Source organism: Typha angustifolia, chromosome 15 (genome assembly GCF_048772165.1).
Source record: "Typha angustifolia cultivar Huaian chromosome 15, ASM4877216v1, whole genome shotgun sequence".
Taxonomy (NCBI): Eukaryota; Viridiplantae; Streptophyta; class Magnoliopsida; order Poales; family Typhaceae; genus Typha; species Typha angustifolia.
The window spans coordinates 23430424-23447981 of NC_133253.1; the positions used below are offsets into that span (position 1 = coordinate 23430424).

At 41.3% G+C, this 17558-nt stretch overlaps 5 protein-coding genes across 7 annotated transcripts; 4 read left to right on the forward strand and 1 right to left on the reverse strand.

The window, feature by feature from the left end:
- Positions 1–1566: 1566 nt before the first annotated feature.
- Positions 1567–3336, forward strand: LOC140777091 (AT-hook motif nuclear-localized protein 27-like; the record flags this gene model as incomplete). Its single annotated transcript, XM_073120993.1, has 1 exon — positions 1567–3336. A coding segment is annotated over one exon (981 nt), but the record flags the coding sequence as incomplete, so codon positions are not given.
- A 3521-nt stretch (positions 3337–6857) lies between these two features.
- On the reverse strand, positions 6858–9890 carry LOC140779934 (thioredoxin reductase NTRB). Its single transcript, XM_073125279.1, has 2 exons — positions 8742–9890; positions 6858–7208 (listed from the first exon to the last, which is right to left on the reverse strand). Exons 1-2 carry the CDS (start codon positions 9784–9786, stop codon positions 7138–7140), a joined length of 1116 nt encoding a protein of 371 aa, XP_072981380.1. The 5' UTR covers positions 9787–9890; the 3' UTR covers positions 6858–7137.
- Positions 9891–10315: 425 nt separating this feature from the next.
- On the forward strand, positions 10316–14462 carry LOC140779933 (serine/threonine-protein phosphatase 7). 3 transcript variants are annotated; one of them, XM_073125278.1, is made up of 5 exons: positions 10317–10949; positions 11696–12193; positions 13072–13218; positions 13711–13818; positions 14027–14098. In XM_073125278.1, the coding sequence occupies exons 1-5, from the start codon at positions 10542–10544 to the stop codon at positions 14081–14083; spliced, it is 1218 nt and encodes a 405-aa protein (XP_072981379.1). In that variant the 5' UTR covers positions 10317–10541; the 3' UTR covers positions 14084–14098. The 3 variants fall into 3 exon arrangements, 2 of the variants coding, with proteins under 2 accessions (XP_072981379.1, XP_072981378.1); XM_073125277.1 differs by lacking the exon at positions 14027–14098 and adding an exon at positions 14182–14462 and having other exon boundaries at positions 10325–10949; XR_012107414.1 differs by lacking the exon at positions 14027–14098 and having other exon boundaries at positions 10316–10949; positions 13083–13218; positions 13711–13724.
- Positions 14463–14603: 141 nt separating this feature from the next.
- On the forward strand, positions 14604–15514 carry LOC140779935 (calvin cycle protein CP12-3, chloroplastic). The gene has a single exon (XM_073125280.1). It carries the CDS (start codon positions 14811–14813, stop codon positions 15228–15230), a length of 420 nt encoding a protein of 139 aa, XP_072981381.1. The 5' UTR covers positions 14604–14810; the 3' UTR covers positions 15231–15514.
- A 1004-nt stretch (positions 15515–16518) lies between these two features.
- On the forward strand, positions 16519–17124 carry LOC140777092 (vacuolar iron transporter homolog 2-like). The gene has a single exon (XM_073120994.1). It carries the CDS (start codon positions 16519–16521, stop codon positions 17122–17124), a length of 606 nt encoding a protein of 201 aa, XP_072977095.1.
- The last annotated feature ends 434 nt before the right edge of the window (positions 17125–17558 follow it).

Genomic DNA, 17558 nt, shown 5'->3' on the forward strand with positions numbered 1-17558 from the left:
GATGCTTGGAAGCTATTGGGTGTAGATGCATGCATGTATATATGTAGTGAGATTACTACATCTACATGCAACATCAAAGATAGATAGATAGAGAGATAGATAGATAGATAGACGGATGATTTTACTTTTATATATCGTGTTTGAGAGGGTCCTCCCTCAATTGAAGAAAGCAAAGCATGAAGGTGCAGAAAATCTAGTAAAAAAGTTCCATGATGCTAGAAGAAATCCATACACCATGGAGCCAGAAGCTTTGTTTCTTTCCTCTTTTGGTATGTGAAATTACTGCAGGACGGCATATATCATGGAAGGAGGCCATAATGCACGGTCCCAAAAGGACAAGACAAGCGTGTCCACATGATTGGTCAAAAGGGTTATTGAACCCCACGCAAGCCCTAACTCAAAACCTAAGACCCATATAGCAGTTTACAGGCAAGAGCTCACTTTGGACCTCGAAATATTGCATCGATCGGATTCAGGCCTTGGATCCTTTATATTATTTTAGTTGTCTCGTAAGATAGGAGAACAAATACCAACGGCATATATCATCTCTTATTAATTCATATTTAAAACTATATAAATCTACTGATCTTATAAGTAGTTCGTCGTATAGAACTTAACATAGAACGCATTATTTTATGTGAGCTTCCTTGATGTTTGCATACATAATATATACAGTAAAAAAAGGGTCATTCTTTATTATTTTATCTCTCTCTTTTGTCTAAGCACGCTTTCCACCATCTATCTATTCCTTCTCTCACTTCAGAATCCACCCCTCCTCCCTTCCATTTAGAAAGACCAACTCCTCTCTTTCTCTCTCTCTCTCTCTCTCTCTCTCTCTCTCCGCCCCCCCCCCCCCCCCCCCCCCCCCTCTGTGCATCTCCTTGCTTTGAAGGTCAAAGATTAGCGAAAGAGATCTTATTTTCTGGCATCAGAGGAGCTTCCTTGTATAGTTGCAGTTAGCGAGCCTTGCCTAACTCCTATCTTTGTGTTGGGTTCTTCGAAGATATGAGAGTAAAGGAGCAGTCTTGCACTGGTTTGTTCCTCTTCTATGCTAGCTTCACCCATCTCAAGATTCTTCTTCTGCGTAACTATTTTGAGGAAAAATAAAAAAAGGCTTCTTTGATGGTCAAAGAGACATAGCCTAGCCATCTGAGGGGCTTCCTTTGCTAGTATAGGGTTCTTCTTTGCAGTGGTAGCTGATGACGTTGTAGAAATGGCAAAAGGATGGTAAAAGAATCTCTACTACTCCGCACCAAGCATTACTAAAAAGAAGCACTAGTCTTTCAATTCCATATTCCAAGAGCTTCTTTGGTTGCTGCACAAGGAAGAGATTCATATAAGACAGATCGAGGGAGAAAGAGTGAAAAAGATAAGATCTCATCTTTGGATTTGGGTTTGTGGGATAATCTAATAAAAAGGTGAAATTTTGGAGATATGTTTCTAAGATTTCTCTAGTTGGCTTCTCACAACATATATTAACCAATCCAATAACTCTAAACGGAGAAGAAGAAGGTTAGGGAGAGGGAAAGAGAAGAAGAAGAAGGAGAAGGAGAAGGTTAGGGAGAGGGAAAGAGAAGAAGAAGAAGAAGAAGAAGAAGAAGAAGAAGAAGAAGAAGAAAGAAGAAGAAGAAGAAGAAGCTGGCGAACAAGTGGTGGGAGCGACAGGAGGAAGGCGGGGGAGGAGCCTCCTCTCGCTACCTCCACCACCTCCTCCGCGCACCCCAACCATCCCAGTCGCCGCCGCCGGAGACATCCATCCCTTCTTCCGAGAAGAAGTCCTCCGATGACGACGGCACCGGCGCAGGGGACCAGCCTTCCACCTCCGCTGCCGCGGCAAGCGGATCCGGCGGCCCGACCCGCCGCCCACGTGGCCGCCCTCCTGGGTCCAAGAACAAGCCCAAGCCCCCCATCATCGTCACCCGCGACAGCCCCAACGCGCTCCGGTCGCACGTCCTCGAGGTGTCCGCCGGCGCAGACGTGGTCGGCTCCGTGACGGAGTACGCAGCGCGGCGTGGGCGCGGGGTGTGCGTCCTCAGCGGCGGCGGCTCCGTCGCCAACGTGGCGCTCCGGCAGCCCGGTGCTGCGCCTGCGGGGAGCGTGGTGGCGACGTTGAGGGGAAGGTTCGAGATCCTATCGTTGACTGGGACGATTCTGCCACCGCCTGCGCCCCCTGGGGCGGGTGGGCTGACCGTATTCCTTTCTGGAGGGCAGGGGCAGGTGCTCGGGGGGAGCGTGGTGGGTCCGTTGGTGGCGGCGGGTCCGGTGGTGCTAATGGCGGCGTCATTCTCGAACGCCGTGTACGAGAGGCTTCCGCTCGAGGGCGAGGAGGAAGAGGAGGAGGCGGCTGCAGCGCCAGGGAGTGCTGCTGCTGCTGCTGCGGGAGCTGCGGCTGCGTCACAGACTTCTGGGATTACTATTGGCGGCGGCGGTGGAGGAGAAGGCGGCAGCGGCGGCGTCCCGTTCTATAATTTGGGTGCAAATGTTGGTAGCTATCCTTTTGCAGGGGATGCATTTGGATGGGGTGGTGGTGTACGACCACCCTTTTGATTCTGGATTCTGAGCTACCTTATAGCCATTAGCATTACAACTGATGCATCCATTTGGAAGATCTCTTGTTTGCAAGTTCAAGAGATAAAGACATTAAAGAAGTTCTCATCTTTAATTACTTGGTAAAGAAGACAAGATCAAGGGAATAAGTTCAGAGTCTTGAGCAATCACTTGGGATTTTTGTGTAACAATGAAGTGCAAGTGTTGGAAAGTTCTCATCGTTACTCAAAATGGAAGGAGTACGTTCGCAAGCTCAACAAGGTCAGTAGAGTCAAAGCTTCCTGGTGACACAGACAATTTTCAGATTCTTTCTCTTCTCTTAAGCTTCTGACAGTGCCTTTTTCATTCGATTTAGATCTGTTATACAATATGCTCTGATTCTTATTTCTAGATCCTCTTCTCTTTTGTACTCCTCTATATCTTCTCTTTGTTTGGAGCTCTCATCTGTTAATGTGTTTTGCATGTGAAGTATTGGAATCTTATTGTTCGCTTCAGTTCTGCTGTACATGTAGACACAGAGAAGTACTAACGTACATTACTCCTGCCAATGGGGTGTCATAAAGGACTACTGCACTGCACTTCTTAGTCCCCCACATAATATAGGGCGCATACCCTAGGTTCAATTTTTGTGGGAAGATGGTGAAGGGTAAAAGAGGGTTAAGTAACTGAAGCTCTGAGATCAGTGCAGTCAACTTGATTTCTACTGATTAGAGGGTAGAGTTTTAGTTTTCTTTTTATTTTTCAGGTTGGGGTTGGGGGGCGGATTAAAAATAGGATTGAGTTGTTGCCTTGTTCGTGAACTAAAATGAATCAAGAGAGAGGGAGAGAGAGAGGAGGGGAGAAGCAGTTATGGTGTCATTTATTATGGAAGGAAAACTGACCGTAAGATATAAAGATATTAATGTCAGACTTCAAGATTCCCTGCACTTGCTTTCTATCCTTTTTCCGAGTAAACAAACTTATGGAAAGAAGGTTGCTTTTTTTTCTTTTCTTTTTTCTCAGAAAACTAGTTCAATATTTATTTATTAAAATAGCCAACATCTAAATTTAAATATCAAAAGATTTATTTCACTGTACTTCCAATTGAAATACTTAATTGTTAAATATCTTTTATAAGTAAAACTTTGATAGACTAAGAGATATAAAATATTATCTAAAACATCTAAATAAAAACGATGATAAAATTAATGTTTTATTTTAAAAAATACTGATAAGATTAATATTTTATTTAAAAAGATACTGATCTTATAACAATGTTATCTTATCAGCATTTTAAGTAAAATGCTTAATAGTTCATTATTTTATAAATTAAAATATTGATATTTAGATTTAGAGAAAACCTATTGGATAGATAAATTAAACTATTTTGTTGAACAACTCCTCTCAGTGCGAAAAATGATAGAAAAAGAGCAAACCTCAGCCTGATGGTTGTACTTTGGAACCTAACTTTTGAAATTAATCTTCTTCTTTTTTGTTGGACAAAAGCTACGTAATAGCTCAATTCCATTACTAAATCAACCAAAAGAAAGAGAAAAAAACAACAGCGAGGAAACTATCATCTCAGACCCAGACAAAGAATCAAAACAAAATACAACAATACATTATTTATTCAGCTCAATAGTATCATTTTTCCTTCCATAAACTTGAAGCCTAGTTTTCTTTCGTCGCTCATAAATTTCCTTGAATGTGTGCCCAGTAAATAATCAGATTGTTAATTTGATGCAAGTTGCTTGGGTTAGAAATTGATCAATTCTATAACTTCTCTCTCTCTCTCTCTCTTTCAGTCTGTGTGTGTGTGAGAGTATCTGACATTTATGAAGTGTTTATGACATTATGATGATTTTCTTGTTCGCAGTTGTGCAAATTCTTCCAATGAAGTTCTCCAATTAGGCCATCTATATAATTCTTCTTTTGTGATGTAAAAGGATTTACTTTACTGATTGTTCATAAGTACATTATTTCCTAGAGAAAGACAGAACTAGATAAGCATTAGAGTGCAACTTAGTCGTCTGAATAAATAGATTGTTCAGCAAAATAAAATTTTGAAATCACTGGTTGTACTTTGCTGTACAATTTCAATCTCTGGTTGTTTGTTTTCATATGCTGGAATTTCTGACACTAATCAGGAATTGCCTGGTGGTATCTTCTCCTAACAGATGGAAATTTGTGTGACTTATGTTAGTAGATAATCGTCATACTGACAGAGAGATATGCTGATCATATCGAAATTCTGGACCTCTGAAGCTTATATTACATCTAGCATTTGCTGTGATGTTACTGCTCTTCTTTGTGAGTATATCTTCACATGTTAATGATATAACGGAGCGGAAACAATTAGACCTTAAAAAGTTTCACAAGCTGGAGAAATATGGAGATTTGGGAAAGGTTATAGATCGATAAAGAATGGCATATCTTTACCTGATGTCTATTATCTTTACATGAACAATGCTCTGCGATCTTCCATTAACAAAATGCATCAGCTTAAAAGCAATTAAAATAGACTTGAGTAGTATATCGGCAACTGTTTTTATAGAGAGATTTCTACTTACATAAGCTGTGTAGTATGTATGTCTTTTTTGCACTGAAATAATTTCGAGTGATAAAATTGGGAAGGAAATATAAGGAATGATCCTTTTGTTTGCACTGTAATTCTGAAAAGAATCGTGCTACATTCTAGATTATCTAAATTCCATTATAATTAAACAGTGTTTTGAAGTAACTCGCAAGGGATTGATGTGTTCTTTGAAAAAGAAAAGAAAAGAAAAGAAAATGTATGAATAGGATGTCATTCCCCAGGCACAAAATCCAACTGCTTTCTATGTCACTGCCATCATAGTCTGTACTCCACATTTTATTCTGACATGAATGGTATATTCTTTGCTTGAATATTGAATTCCCACTGGAATCTCACATTAAATTGAGTAAATGTACGAACCTAGTGATCAAAATAATTTGTTGACATTAAGCAATTCTCAGTGGCAGCATATCTGCTGCGTCCTGCGGAAAATCTCGAGAACAGGGCTGCGAATCCTCCCATTTCTTTTGATCCTCGCAACATAGTTAATTGTGCCGGCTTGGTTGACATAGCTCGGCAGAGCTCGTTATGTGAAGGTTTAGAATCTTCGTCACTCTCAATTCGCATTCACCTTCCTATACTAGATCGATTTTTCTTAATCATAGCTCCAGTCCTTTGTGGAGAGAAACCCGAGCTATTCTGGCAAGATTGACCGAACTCTCTATGTTAGACAACATGTGGCTCTTTAGCAATAGCCAACTATCGGTCAAATGGATCAATGACCAGATGGCCAACCCTGACTGGATAATCCATTATATCGTCCTTAATTGTAAGCGTCTGCTTGCCAAAACCCCCTAGATAAGACTAGGGTTCACAAGCAGACAAAACAACCTCTATGCCCATCTTCTGGCGCAATGTGCCATTCACTCTAGGTCCTCAGATCTATAGACGGGTGAGGCACCGGAAGCCATATGTACTCCCTCTTTGAATTAATGAAATCGGTTCACAGACCTCCTTTCGAAAGAGAAAAAAAAAAAAAAAAAAAAAACCTACTCACGACTTTATAGGTTGGTTTTGCGTTCTAGAGCTTCTTTAAGCGATCTCCCCATCTTAATTCTCGTCACTTATTAAGCAGCAGATCGTATAGATTAATGAACACTAGTAATTCTATGCATGAGAATCAGTATGGGATCCCTTTGCAGTGGACTGTACAAGGGTTCGACTGTGATAATCCATCAAATCTTGGAAAGGGTTTAAGGAAGATCCAACTTAGCAAATAATTAACAGAATAACTACTCAGTCTTTAGAAAAATAAGATAGTGAAACTGTTCGAGTCGTTGGCTAGCATGCGCCTAGTGGGTTTATAGCGACTGCCAAACAATTACCAATACTGTTAAATTTGCCGTGGTCAACTGGACTCTCAGGATCCCTGTTCTCTTGTATTAGTGTCTCCTCTATGAATAGGTATAACACCACCACCGTTGTCTACAGATTTGGTAGTCATAATATTCGAGATTATGTTCATTTGGAATGGATTGATTCATTTTCGGATTTGTTTTCTGAATTAGCAATTTAACATAACACAGATGTGTAACGAAAGACATCCTATTAGGACACACAATTCTTCATGGTGTTCCACTACCCTCAGTGACCATTTATGGTTTAATTAGGATGCTATTCATTCCCACTATCTCACAGACAAAGAACATAACCAAGCACAGCTAAATTCAGGTCTCATCTGGATACCAGAAGTTCATAACAATCAGGTAGGATCACCTGTGCAGGCAGTTGAATATTGAACAGAAGACTAAGCATTTAATGATAATTGTCCTGCACTTGCAGGAGCCTCAAATTTTCCATGATAATAGCAATACGTTTATGTTTCAATGTATCCGGGCACAGATCAACCTGAACCCAAATGATAAACCAAATTGTACTGATAATAAACAGAAACACACTTTCACCATTCATAAATAAGACCTCCTAGAAGCAATGAATCAAACTGGGTGTCAAAGATTAGCCTTTGCCAATGTTGATCGAATCTTTGGTGGGCTGGTAACTGCTTCTAGATATAGTCAATCAGCCTTTTCCTCCTGAGCACCAATCTCCTGCAGGTAGTGTTCAGCATCCAGAGCGGCCATGCACCCTGCAACACAATGGATGGCTGCATGTTAGTACAGAAGTAGGAGTTGATGAACTCAGAGAGCAGATATACTAACTTATGAATGTCCATTATTCAAGAAGATATTGGATGTAAGGGAAAAATAAGAAAGTAAAAATATTACAAACTTGTCCCTTAATCTTAATTTGTGTGATAACTGATAGTAGAGGAGGGTGTATGAAGTCCACTAACAAAGGATTTTGAGGCGGCTGTGAATGTGTTATCTTTTTTCTTTTACTTTGCATCATATTTCTTCACAAATGTTGAATCTATGACACTCATGCCAATTGCAACAACTTAGCTAAGCTTCGACTCCACTAAAACATACTGAGCACTCCAAGCATGGGATATAAAGCATCTCCATTCAAACTTTAGTGCATCTAAAGCTATCTCCAAGAATAATGAGATTAGACTTGATGAATATGCTTTCCAAGACTCATGCAATGCTCATGATCCACATAGAACCAAGATTCCTCCTTTTTTATATGTTGTATCACTATAAACAATAGAAAAAAAAAAGAAATTCTGATCAAAATGCCATGAACATGAATTTTAGATCATAAATTCATTATCTCACAAGACGTACTTCTTGTGAAATCTTCAGCTCGCTTATGAATCAAAAAATAAATATGTGAAAAGGCGTCATCTTTCTCAATTTTATAGGACTATTTGCATGAACATAGAAAATTCAGGCTACCGATCCCAAGTTTCAACCAGAGAAACAGTGTCAAAAAATATACATGGTTCAAAACCCAAGGCACCAAGAAGACAGTTTCAGAGCAAGTCGCTTGCCTGCTTTTACTCTTTTAGTATTTTGTTTTGGTTAGTAATTAAACACAATTAGCTTGATAATTAGAATCCAAGTGACAGCCGCTGATTAATGAATCTAGCAGATTGGCATCACACAACAATGCTTAATGTAATGTAGACAAGCACATGAAGCAAAATTCACAAATGCATCTATTTATGACAATATCGCCGTAGTCGCAAGAACTAAACAACTAAAACATTAAGAAGATAAAAATTAAATGACTAAAACCATTTCTTGCTATTTGCCCTCACCTTTCAAACCATGACATGTTTACCAGCATAAATGAAAGTAGAACATCCTTCTGCGAAGAATATCACCCGTTGCCTTTTTCTCACAATTGACACAAACAACAGCAAGCCATTTAAAACAACTTAGAGAATAGGGTCATAATGTCAGTCTTGATCTCAATCTCTTTTGTAGAATTCAAATTAAAGTTAAAAATGTTCTTAATAATACCTAGTTTTCAGTAAATACACTAGTAGAGCAGCACTAGTGTATAAACTGAGCAACTAACTCACCGCATGCATCTCCTTCTACTCTATACGGCTCTACTGATCATACAGTAGCTTAATTTGAGAAAATTACTAGAATTAGATCTAACCGTATCTGGGTTTCGAAAGAGAATAAGCTCTTTTGTGAATCACAAGAAAGAATCTAGTGTTTTCAAAAAGTTGGAAAGAAGGATAAGTCTTGAGCCAATTCATTACCTGATCCAGCAGCGGTAATAGCCTGCCGATATTTCTTATCCTGCACATCCCCGGCGGCAAACACCCCTTTAACACTGGTATGCGAGGAGCCCGGCTTCGTGGCAACGTACCCATCGGCATCAAGCTCCAGCTGCCCGCCGAGAAACTTGGTCGCCGGTTCGTGCCCAATGGCAAAGAAGAGACCTGACACCTTAAGATCCGATATCTCCCCGGTAACGACATTCTTAACCTTAACCCCAGCCAAGGGTCCCGTCTCCCCTTCTCCATACGCCTCCACTACCTCAGAATTCCACAAGACTTCGATTTTAGGGTTTCCAATCGCCCTCGCCTGCATGATCTTGGAAGCGCGGAATACATCGCGGCGGTGGACGATGTAGACCTTAGAACCGTACTTGGTGAGGAAGTTGGCCTCCTCCATGGCCGAATCTCCGCCGCCGATGACGGCGATGGGGCGGTTGCGAAAGATCGGAGCGGCGCCATCGCATACGGCGCAAGCCGAGATACCGCGGTTCCAGAAGACTTGGGATCCGGTGAAGTGGAGGCGGCGGGCAACGGCGCCGGTGGCGACGACGACGGCGTCGGCCTCAACGACTGTAGAATCCGAGGCGACGCGGAAGGGGCGGGAGGAGAAGTCAACGGATGTGATGGTCTCAGAGAAGATTTGGGTCCCGAAGCGGACCGATTGGGCGCGGCACCGATCCATGAGCTCGTATCCGAGGATGCCCTCGGGGAAGCCGGGGAAGTTTTCGACATCGGTGGTGGTGGTTAGCTGGCCTCCGGCGGCGATGTCGTTGGCCATCCAGCCCTCGAAGAGGACGGGTTTGAGCTCAGCGCGGGCGGCGTAGATGGCGGCTGTGTGGGCGGCTGGGCCACTGCCGATAATGCAGAGACGTGTGCGGAGGGATGTGGAGGCAGCGGCGGCGGCGCCATCTTCCATGGGGGCGGCGGAGGCTGTTGAGGTGGCGGCGGTTGTGGTGATGGTGGCGGCACCGGTGAGGGAACGGGCTTTTTTGAGGAGGGAGAAGAATTTGGAGCGGAGGCTCATGGATTTGAGGGGTCGAAGGATTTGTTATGCTTTGTGTGTGTCTTGGGGAAGTTTTTGGTGCACCCGTCCTGCGCGGCGCCTGACATCAAGGACAACAGTGTTTCGTTTTTATACTTGTTCAAACTTTTGGCTGGTAAACTTCGCCTAGCTGATAAGATATAACAATAAATTGATGAAAAATATTGAAGCCGTGTTATACTTGTATTTTGTCAAGTTGGTAGCCTTTTTTATTTTTTTAACAATGAAATCTGGTGTCGTGTATTAATAATGTCAATTTATGCGATCTTACTTGTTCACACCAAGCCCTGTTGGCGTAATTGCATCCAAATGGCTCGCATTTTGTAGCTATGCTAGTGTTACAATTTTTACTAGCTAAACTGATGGCATTAATGACGGACGGGGATTTTGACCGCAACAACGAAGCTACATAAACTTAAAACAAATCCTGCACAAAAAGAAAAGATGCAGATTATCTTCAATTCATTTATTAATCCTCAAATCGCGTGTGGATTTTGAATGGGCTAGGCTTATTCGGGGCGGGTTCGCGTTCAGATATGTATTTTAAATAAGATGTATTTCTAATATCTTATTTAAAATATAGAGAATTAATTGAAAATACTAAAAAGACAGGTGTAAACTTAGGGCATCGTCGTCGGCAACGACACCCAATAATCTACCACACGCATAGATCTCCCCTGCGTCGTCTTCTCCGAATCCTCATCTCGTCTCACCTCCTTCTTTCTCCTATATCTCCCATGGCGGATCCCACAGCGGCACCTCAGATCCCAGTATCCTGGCCGTCGAACGATTCCCTCACTCGAGCGTGGATCGCCGATCTCACCGCCGCCTTCGAATGGGCCTCGAGGAATCTCCAGCCGTCCGAAATACCATCCGTCCTCCCCTTCCCTGTCCTCCACCGCCTCGTGCTCGCCGCCTCTAACGTCCTCCACAAGGAGCCGAACTGCGTGCGGATTCAGCCGGACGAGGACGAGACGCAAAGCGTCGTCGTCGTCGGGGACGTGCACGGGCAGCTGCACGACGTGATCTTCTTGCTGGAGGATACCGGGTTTCCGTCGGAGAGTCGATTCTTCGTCTTTAATGGGGATTATGTCGATCGGGGAGCATGGGGGCTCGAGACTTTTCTCCTCCTCTTAGCTTGGAAGGTTTGTTTGGTCTTCTTTATGTCTTCTTGTTCAATTCCGCTTTCAATTTGTGGCAAGGTTACATTATATTGTGAACTGTTTCGGTGTTTTCTTGGCATGCTGCAAATTATTAATTTCTTCTGCCGTGAATGGAAATCTGACATTTTTATTCCCTTCCCTGTATACTGGCTTGAAAAACTAGTCCTTGAGACAATTTTTTCTATTGTTTTTTATATTGATTCATTAGGAGACTTTTAATGCTTATATTTGTCCGCTTATTTTTTTTTTTTTCATTTGCTATTTCAGAGAAGGGATCGTGTATATCTTTTGCTTGTTGGAACTTGGAACAAACTCTTCTTTTGCTCTTAATCTATGGCAATGGTTTGGAAAGATTGTAAATTCTTTGGAGGCCTCGATCTTTTAATTGTGAGAAAAGGGAATTTAGCCTTTTGTTGTTCTTTCCTGTTGAATGAGATTAAAAGAGATACTGTTTGGCAATAATATACTTATATTTGTATACTTTGTGTTAAGAGCTTTGCCTTTCGAATCATTAGTAGTATTTGAATGGTCATATTTTCCCCTTATTTTGGGTTTGCTATGTTGAGAATGTATTATGCAGCGACATTATTATCTAGAAACTCAACCATTCCTGAAAATACACAGTATTGGACAATAGGGACACAAGATGATGCTTATTTTGGTCTACTCTTATTTCACTGGATGATCTGCTAATGTCTCTTTATACCTATTCCATTTGACCCCCATAGGTTTTTCTGCCACATCGTGTATTTCTACTTCGCGGTAATCATGAGTCCAAGTACTGCACATCAGTATATGGATTTGAAAAAGAGGTAATGGTTAAATATGGAGATCAAGGCCCACAAGTTTATCGAAAGTGTTTAAGATGTTTTGAAGGTCTTCCCTTGGCCTCCATTATAGCAGGCTCTGTATATACTGCACATGGAGGGCTTTTTCGCAGCATAACCACTCCTCCATCAAAAAGATCAAAAAGCAAGAGAGGTCGAAAAGCGGTCACTACTGCTGTGGACACAAGTGTTCTCAAACTCGGTTCCTTGGACGAGTTGTCCAAAGCGAGGCGGACAGTACTTGACCCTCCATGGGAGGGCTTTAACTTAATTCCTGGTGATGTGCTATGGTCTGACCCCTCATCAAATCAAGGTCTTTCTCCAAATAATGAGAGAGGGATTGGTTTGTTATGGGGTCCTGATTGCAGTGAAGACTTTCTAAAGAACAATGGATTCAAGGTATCTTCATCATTATCTAATCATATAACTAGCTCTTGAAATATGTGATTGATAGTGGCCAGTACCAGTTATCTTATTGGTAGTTCCATTGACAGCAATACACAACATACGACTGTATTGATGTTTCTTCATTCACTCGTATTTTCATAGAATAGACTTCAGATAATTTGTCACATTCTAGCTTTGCAAATTGTCTGGTAGGTATAGTAAATTTTGGCATATGGAAGGAGGATCATGAAAGTCTAGTACTATAGTACTATTCCACTAATCCACTTTAAAAAGAATATGTGATTTAAATCTTCTAACTTTTCCTACTTTTATCACGTCACAGCCTTGTGTTTTAAATTTGCTTAAATATATGCAACATGATACCAACTATTTGTTTGTGTGTTTAATTGGCCGGACTCTGAATCAGGGTCAATAAGGTTTCATCATGTGCACCTTAATCCAGCACCTGCTTAAACGAGATCTGAAAGCAGGCCCAGTTTGGTCCAAGCATGAAAAATGGAACTGTGGGCCAAACTTTTGGGTTCATCTGATTGAGGTGGTTCAGTTAAATGGCTTTTTTTTTTTCAACATGTTACCAGAAATGTAACCAACTTATTTTGGGTTATGCAAATGAGGCATCTGCTTTTCTACAGTGTACAAGGTGCACTTTTGACAGGGCATCTGTTATAGAGTAACTCATCATGATGTGATTTTTCAATTAGCTTCATTATTGTTAATGAATAGCAACAATTTCACACTGTTAAGAGATTATCATGAATAATTTTGGTGCATGTCGTAAGCTCCTTAGATGTTATTGGTTTTGTACTTCTGAGTGTGCGATAACCATGTTTTGCAAATTTCCTGAAGTCTTTCTGTTTTTTGAACTAAAGTTGATTATCAGGTCACATGAAGGCCCTGATGCCCGGGATAAACGACATGATCTTGCTGGGATGGAAAATGGCTATACAATAGATCATCAGGTGGAATCTGGAAAATTGATTACCCTTTTCAGTGCTCCAGATTACCCACAATTTCAGGTAGTATCAAAAAGCTATATGCATAACTAATTAGAGAGAGTATACCTTTTCCATTAGTAGTTGACTTGTTAAATATTAAATATCCATATTTTTTGTGGTAATTTTTATGAGTATCTTTCTATTATATTGTGAAAAAGCTCCATGAGATACTTGTTAATAAACCAAGTATCTTGTATTGCAACTTTCTTCAGATTGTTTATCAAGGTTGTCTAGCAAGTGATCTGTAAGCAGTTTGTGTTCAGCCCAAAGTTTTTATTCATAATGTCTTACTTATTTATCTCAATTTATAAATATGCTAGCCTTAAGCATGGGCCCAGCTTACCCGTGATCAAGCTTGGAAACATGAAATTGGGTAGCCCAATACTTGGTCATCAGCATGTTTTAGTGCTTAGTTACATTGGCGCCTAATTCAGCTCGTCAATTTCTCTATCCTTCAAAATCTGTATGTCAGTCGACCTACATATGTGATTTGATTTTTAATTTTTCATTCAGGCAACAGATGGACGGTACAATAATCGCGGTGCCTATATTGTGTTGCACCGCCCTGATTTTGCTACTCCTGAATTCCATAGTTTTGAAGCTATAAAACCAAGGCCTAAGGTATGCTATTTCACATGCTTTGAGTGTATATTGCTAAAGCGTGGTGGGGATGTTCTTTTCACATTGATTCTTATTCTCTGTCCTGTTTAGAGTATAGTCATCCTTATCATCAATTATTAATGTTATAAAGATTGGTGACTAAAAAAGAATGTTAGATTTAATGAGATGAAATGAAGAACTTTGGTAATAAACGTTCTTTTACCTTTAGGGTATTTACCTTCCCAATCTGAGTTCTTTTGCCGAGCATATCAAAAGAGAGGTGTGATTCTTGATTGCGATAAATTGTTTAGTATTTAATTACCGATGAATCCAAAATCTACAGTCCGATCAATCTTTGGCATAATATACATTTCTTCTCTTTAGGTGAATCCCTACTACGACTTTGAGGAAGTGATCGACTCAGATGAAGAGTTAGATCTTCGATCTATAGACAACGGCTCATCTCTTGAGGTCCTTAGTTCCGTAACAACCGAATGATTGAACATTCTGGCTGTGCTTCGATTTTTTCTTTTGTTCTTTTTTGTTGCAGATTCCTGCAGACTGGGCTGCCATTTGGGATGTGTAGAGAAGAAAAGATATTGTTTTGTTTACTTGTATTTTGTTCTTTTGTTTTTTAAGTTATGCCTTTTGCTCTTTCGATTGCATCTGGTGTGTTGTTATCTTTTGATAGGCTATCCACTTTTTTCATTTGCAAATTGCAACGAAGTATGTTGTTACAACTCACCTAGTCATGAAAAGAAACTTCAGTGTGCTCACGGCGAGAATATTGGGCATTAAAACATTGATCCCAGCTAGTCATGATTTTATTTGGACTTCACTGCATCTTTGGAAATTGGAACGAAGAAATGTTTAAATACTGCGACGACTACTTTGTAGTCGCCGTCTCCGAAAAAGGATGGAAAAGCGATAAAACCAAAGGGCCAAATCGAATTCTGTCATTGCTGAATACCTTGGGCAAGTAAACTACCTAGGGTTTTCTCTCTCGTTGAAAGATGATCGCGTCGTCTCTCTCCTTCTCCTCCCCCTTTCGTTCCTCCAGATCTCCATCTGATCTCCACGGATCCCGAGGGGGAGATGGGACGGCCTCGATCTCCTTCCATAGGCTGCGGCGATCGGGATCGGCGATGACGGCCGCGGCGGCGGCGGGGAAGAAGAGGTACAAAGGGACGGCGATGAGGGAGGAGACGCTGTCAGAGATGATCGAGAAGAAGGTGGCGGAGGCGATGGAGGCGTGCGACGGGGAGGAGGCCAAGGGATCGGAGGGGTGCAGGGTTGCGTGGGACGAGGTGGAGGAGGTGAGCCAGGCCAAAGCTGATCTCCGCCGCCGCATCGCCGAAAGCGACGCCGATCCCCTCGAGCCCTTCTGCAACCAAAACCCCGACACCGACGAGTGCCTCGTCTACGATGACTGATCCTTCCATCCCAGCCGTCCATTCAACAAAAAAAAATAAATAAACAATTTCATAAAAAAAAATTCCTTTTCTCTTAATCCTACACATATTGGATTGGTGTCTCTTCTCTATGCTTGCTTGCTTCACATATGTTTCTCTGTCAAGGATTGTAACGATCTAAGCTTAAGATTATGCTATGTTCACTCTCCAAATTGTAGAGAACGCAGCCTGGGTCAAGTGAGATAGATCTCTGGTTGTGTCTAGTGACGAGTATTTAAAATAAATGCTTAAATTTGAGTTGGTTAGCTCCAATACTACCTAGTCACTAACACATAAAGCATGAGCACAACACTCATCACTTTTGGGTTTCATCTCATCATATTTCTAACATGTCCATGTGATTGGTTAGTACTCAATGTTACAGCATCATGTTAACGTGATTCTAAAAAATAATATTTCCAATCATTGTAGAGTATATCCAATCAGAGATAGAATGATGTTTTTCTATTAATTTTTTATTGGCCGGACTTTGTGTAAGCTAATTATTAATAAGATATTAGAGGAAATCTAAATAAAGCCTTTGATGCATCCATTCATTAAAATTTTCAGCTGGGGATGTATTGGCAGTAGAACCAACTGCATGCTTTAAGTTCTCAATCTATTGACTGTTCATTAAATCAACTTGTAACTTTTGGGACCTGACTTGATCTAGCGAACGCTGTTAGAATTCTTTCACTAATTATCAGATTGATGGAAAGTTGGAAACTTTGATATGAATCAAGTTTGACACAAATCTATTAATTGCACCTTCACAACATTAATCTTAAAACAAGGTAATCAAACAAATTTCCGTAGTGTACATTCTATTGACTAAGATCCAAGATCCAAGTGCCTAAATTCTGATATAGTATATACAGTCAGCCCGTATAACTTAATGATTCCTTCAATTTCCTCATTGAGCAAATGATTCCTCCGATCTCCAACTTTAAGCTGAAAGTCATTAAACTTTCTCAACGAAAACGAAAGATGATCGTATCAATTATTAAACAAAGCAAAACCTTAGACCTCATCTGTTGCAAATTTGGCATCATCTCCTCTCACGTAAACTCCTAAGCACCTCAACCGCTTCCACCACTTTCCTCTTTCTCTCTATATATATATGCACGTGAACTTCTAAGATTACTAAAAGCTTGCTCTATATATTTCAAACTAATATATATATATATATATATATATATATATATATATATATATATATATATATATATATATATATATATTCCTTATAGCTCACAAAGCGTGGTGTGCCATGGCAAACCACACTCCCATCTCAATAACTCACGAGCCTACCAATGAAGAGAAGGAAACAACAAGAGCCCAGAGATCTCAGTGGCTCCGAGCAGCCATTCTCGGAGCAAGCGATGGCCTTCTCTCCACCACTTCCCTAATGCTCGGCGTCGGCGCCGCGAAGCAAGACCACCGCTCTACTATCATCTCCGGCGCAGCCGGCGCTGTCGCAGGTGCATTCAGCATGGCTGTAGGCGAATTTGTCTCGGTTTCAACACAAAGAGACATCGAAATAGCCGGCGGAGAAGCGAAGACGGCACCGACACCAAAGACATCACCGAATCCGGTGAAGGCGGCTGCTGCTTCCGGGTTTGCGTTCGTTGCGGGGTCGTTGGTGCCGCTATTGCCGGGTTATTTTGTGAAGGAGTACCACGTTAGGATTTTGGCGCTCGTCATCGTGGCGTCGGCGGCGTTGGCGGCTTTCGGAGGAGTTGGGGCTCGTCTCGGGGGATCGCCGGCATGTGTGTCGGCGGTGAGGGTGTTGGTAGGAGGGTGGGTGGCGATGGGGATCACATATTGGATGCTTAAGCCTCTGGAGAAAGACGACGGCCGGGATTTAAATTACTAAAATATGATATGAAAGACTAGATTTTTATTTAGTATAGTGCCTAATAAATGAAACGTGCATGTAACTTTGATCCTGATATATGATAGTGAATAAAATAAATAGGTCTTTTTTATTTTTATTGTGATTTTGATACAACTGGCTGCCGATCAGGGCCCAACACCTTGGGCTCTGGAGATTGGGCCTCCAGTAAACAGCTTCAATCCGATACTTGTGATGCCTAATATATAAAAAGGGAGGATACTTGGTGGTGCCTGTCTTCCGTGCTACTTTGGAGAAAGCTTAAACAACCATCCCACTGATGTTTAATTAGTAATTTTGTTCGTCTTGGAGCTATTTGTTTCCTGGTAGCTTTACATTCTTGTAAAAAGAGGGAGTATCAAACAAATTACGCTGTAACTTGATGGCCCTCCAGTCTCTACTCTCTCTATATATAA

Bases quoted from the DNA above. Each gene is read 5' to 3' on its own strand.
- LOC140779934 (XM_073125279.1), bottom strand. From the start codon at position 9,786: ATGAGCCTCCGCTCCAAATTCTTCTCCCTCCTCAAAAAAGCCCGTTCC. The intron at 7,209-8,741 runs GTAATGAATTGG...ATTGTGTTGCAG, and splicing joins TATTACCGCTGCTGGATCAG to GGTGCATGGCCGCTCTGGAT.
- LOC140779935 (XM_073125280.1), top strand. From the start codon at position 14,811: ATGATCGCGTCGTCTCTCTCCTTCTCCTCCCCCTTTCGTTCCTCCAGA.
- LOC140777092 (XM_073120994.1), top strand. From the start codon at position 16,519: ATGGCAAACCACACTCCCATCTCAATAACTCACGAGCCTACCAATGAA.
- LOC140779933 (XM_073125277.1), top strand. From the start codon at position 10,542: ATGGCGGATCCCACAGCGGCACCTCAGATCCCAGTATCCTGGCCGTCG. The intron at 12,194-13,071 runs GTATCTTCATCA...TTTGAACTAAAG, and splicing joins TAAAGAACAATGGATTCAAG to TTGATTATCAGGTCACATGA. The intron at 13,219-13,710 runs GTAGTATCAAAA...TTTTTCATTCAG, and splicing joins CAGATTACCCACAATTTCAG to GCAACAGATGGACGGTACAA.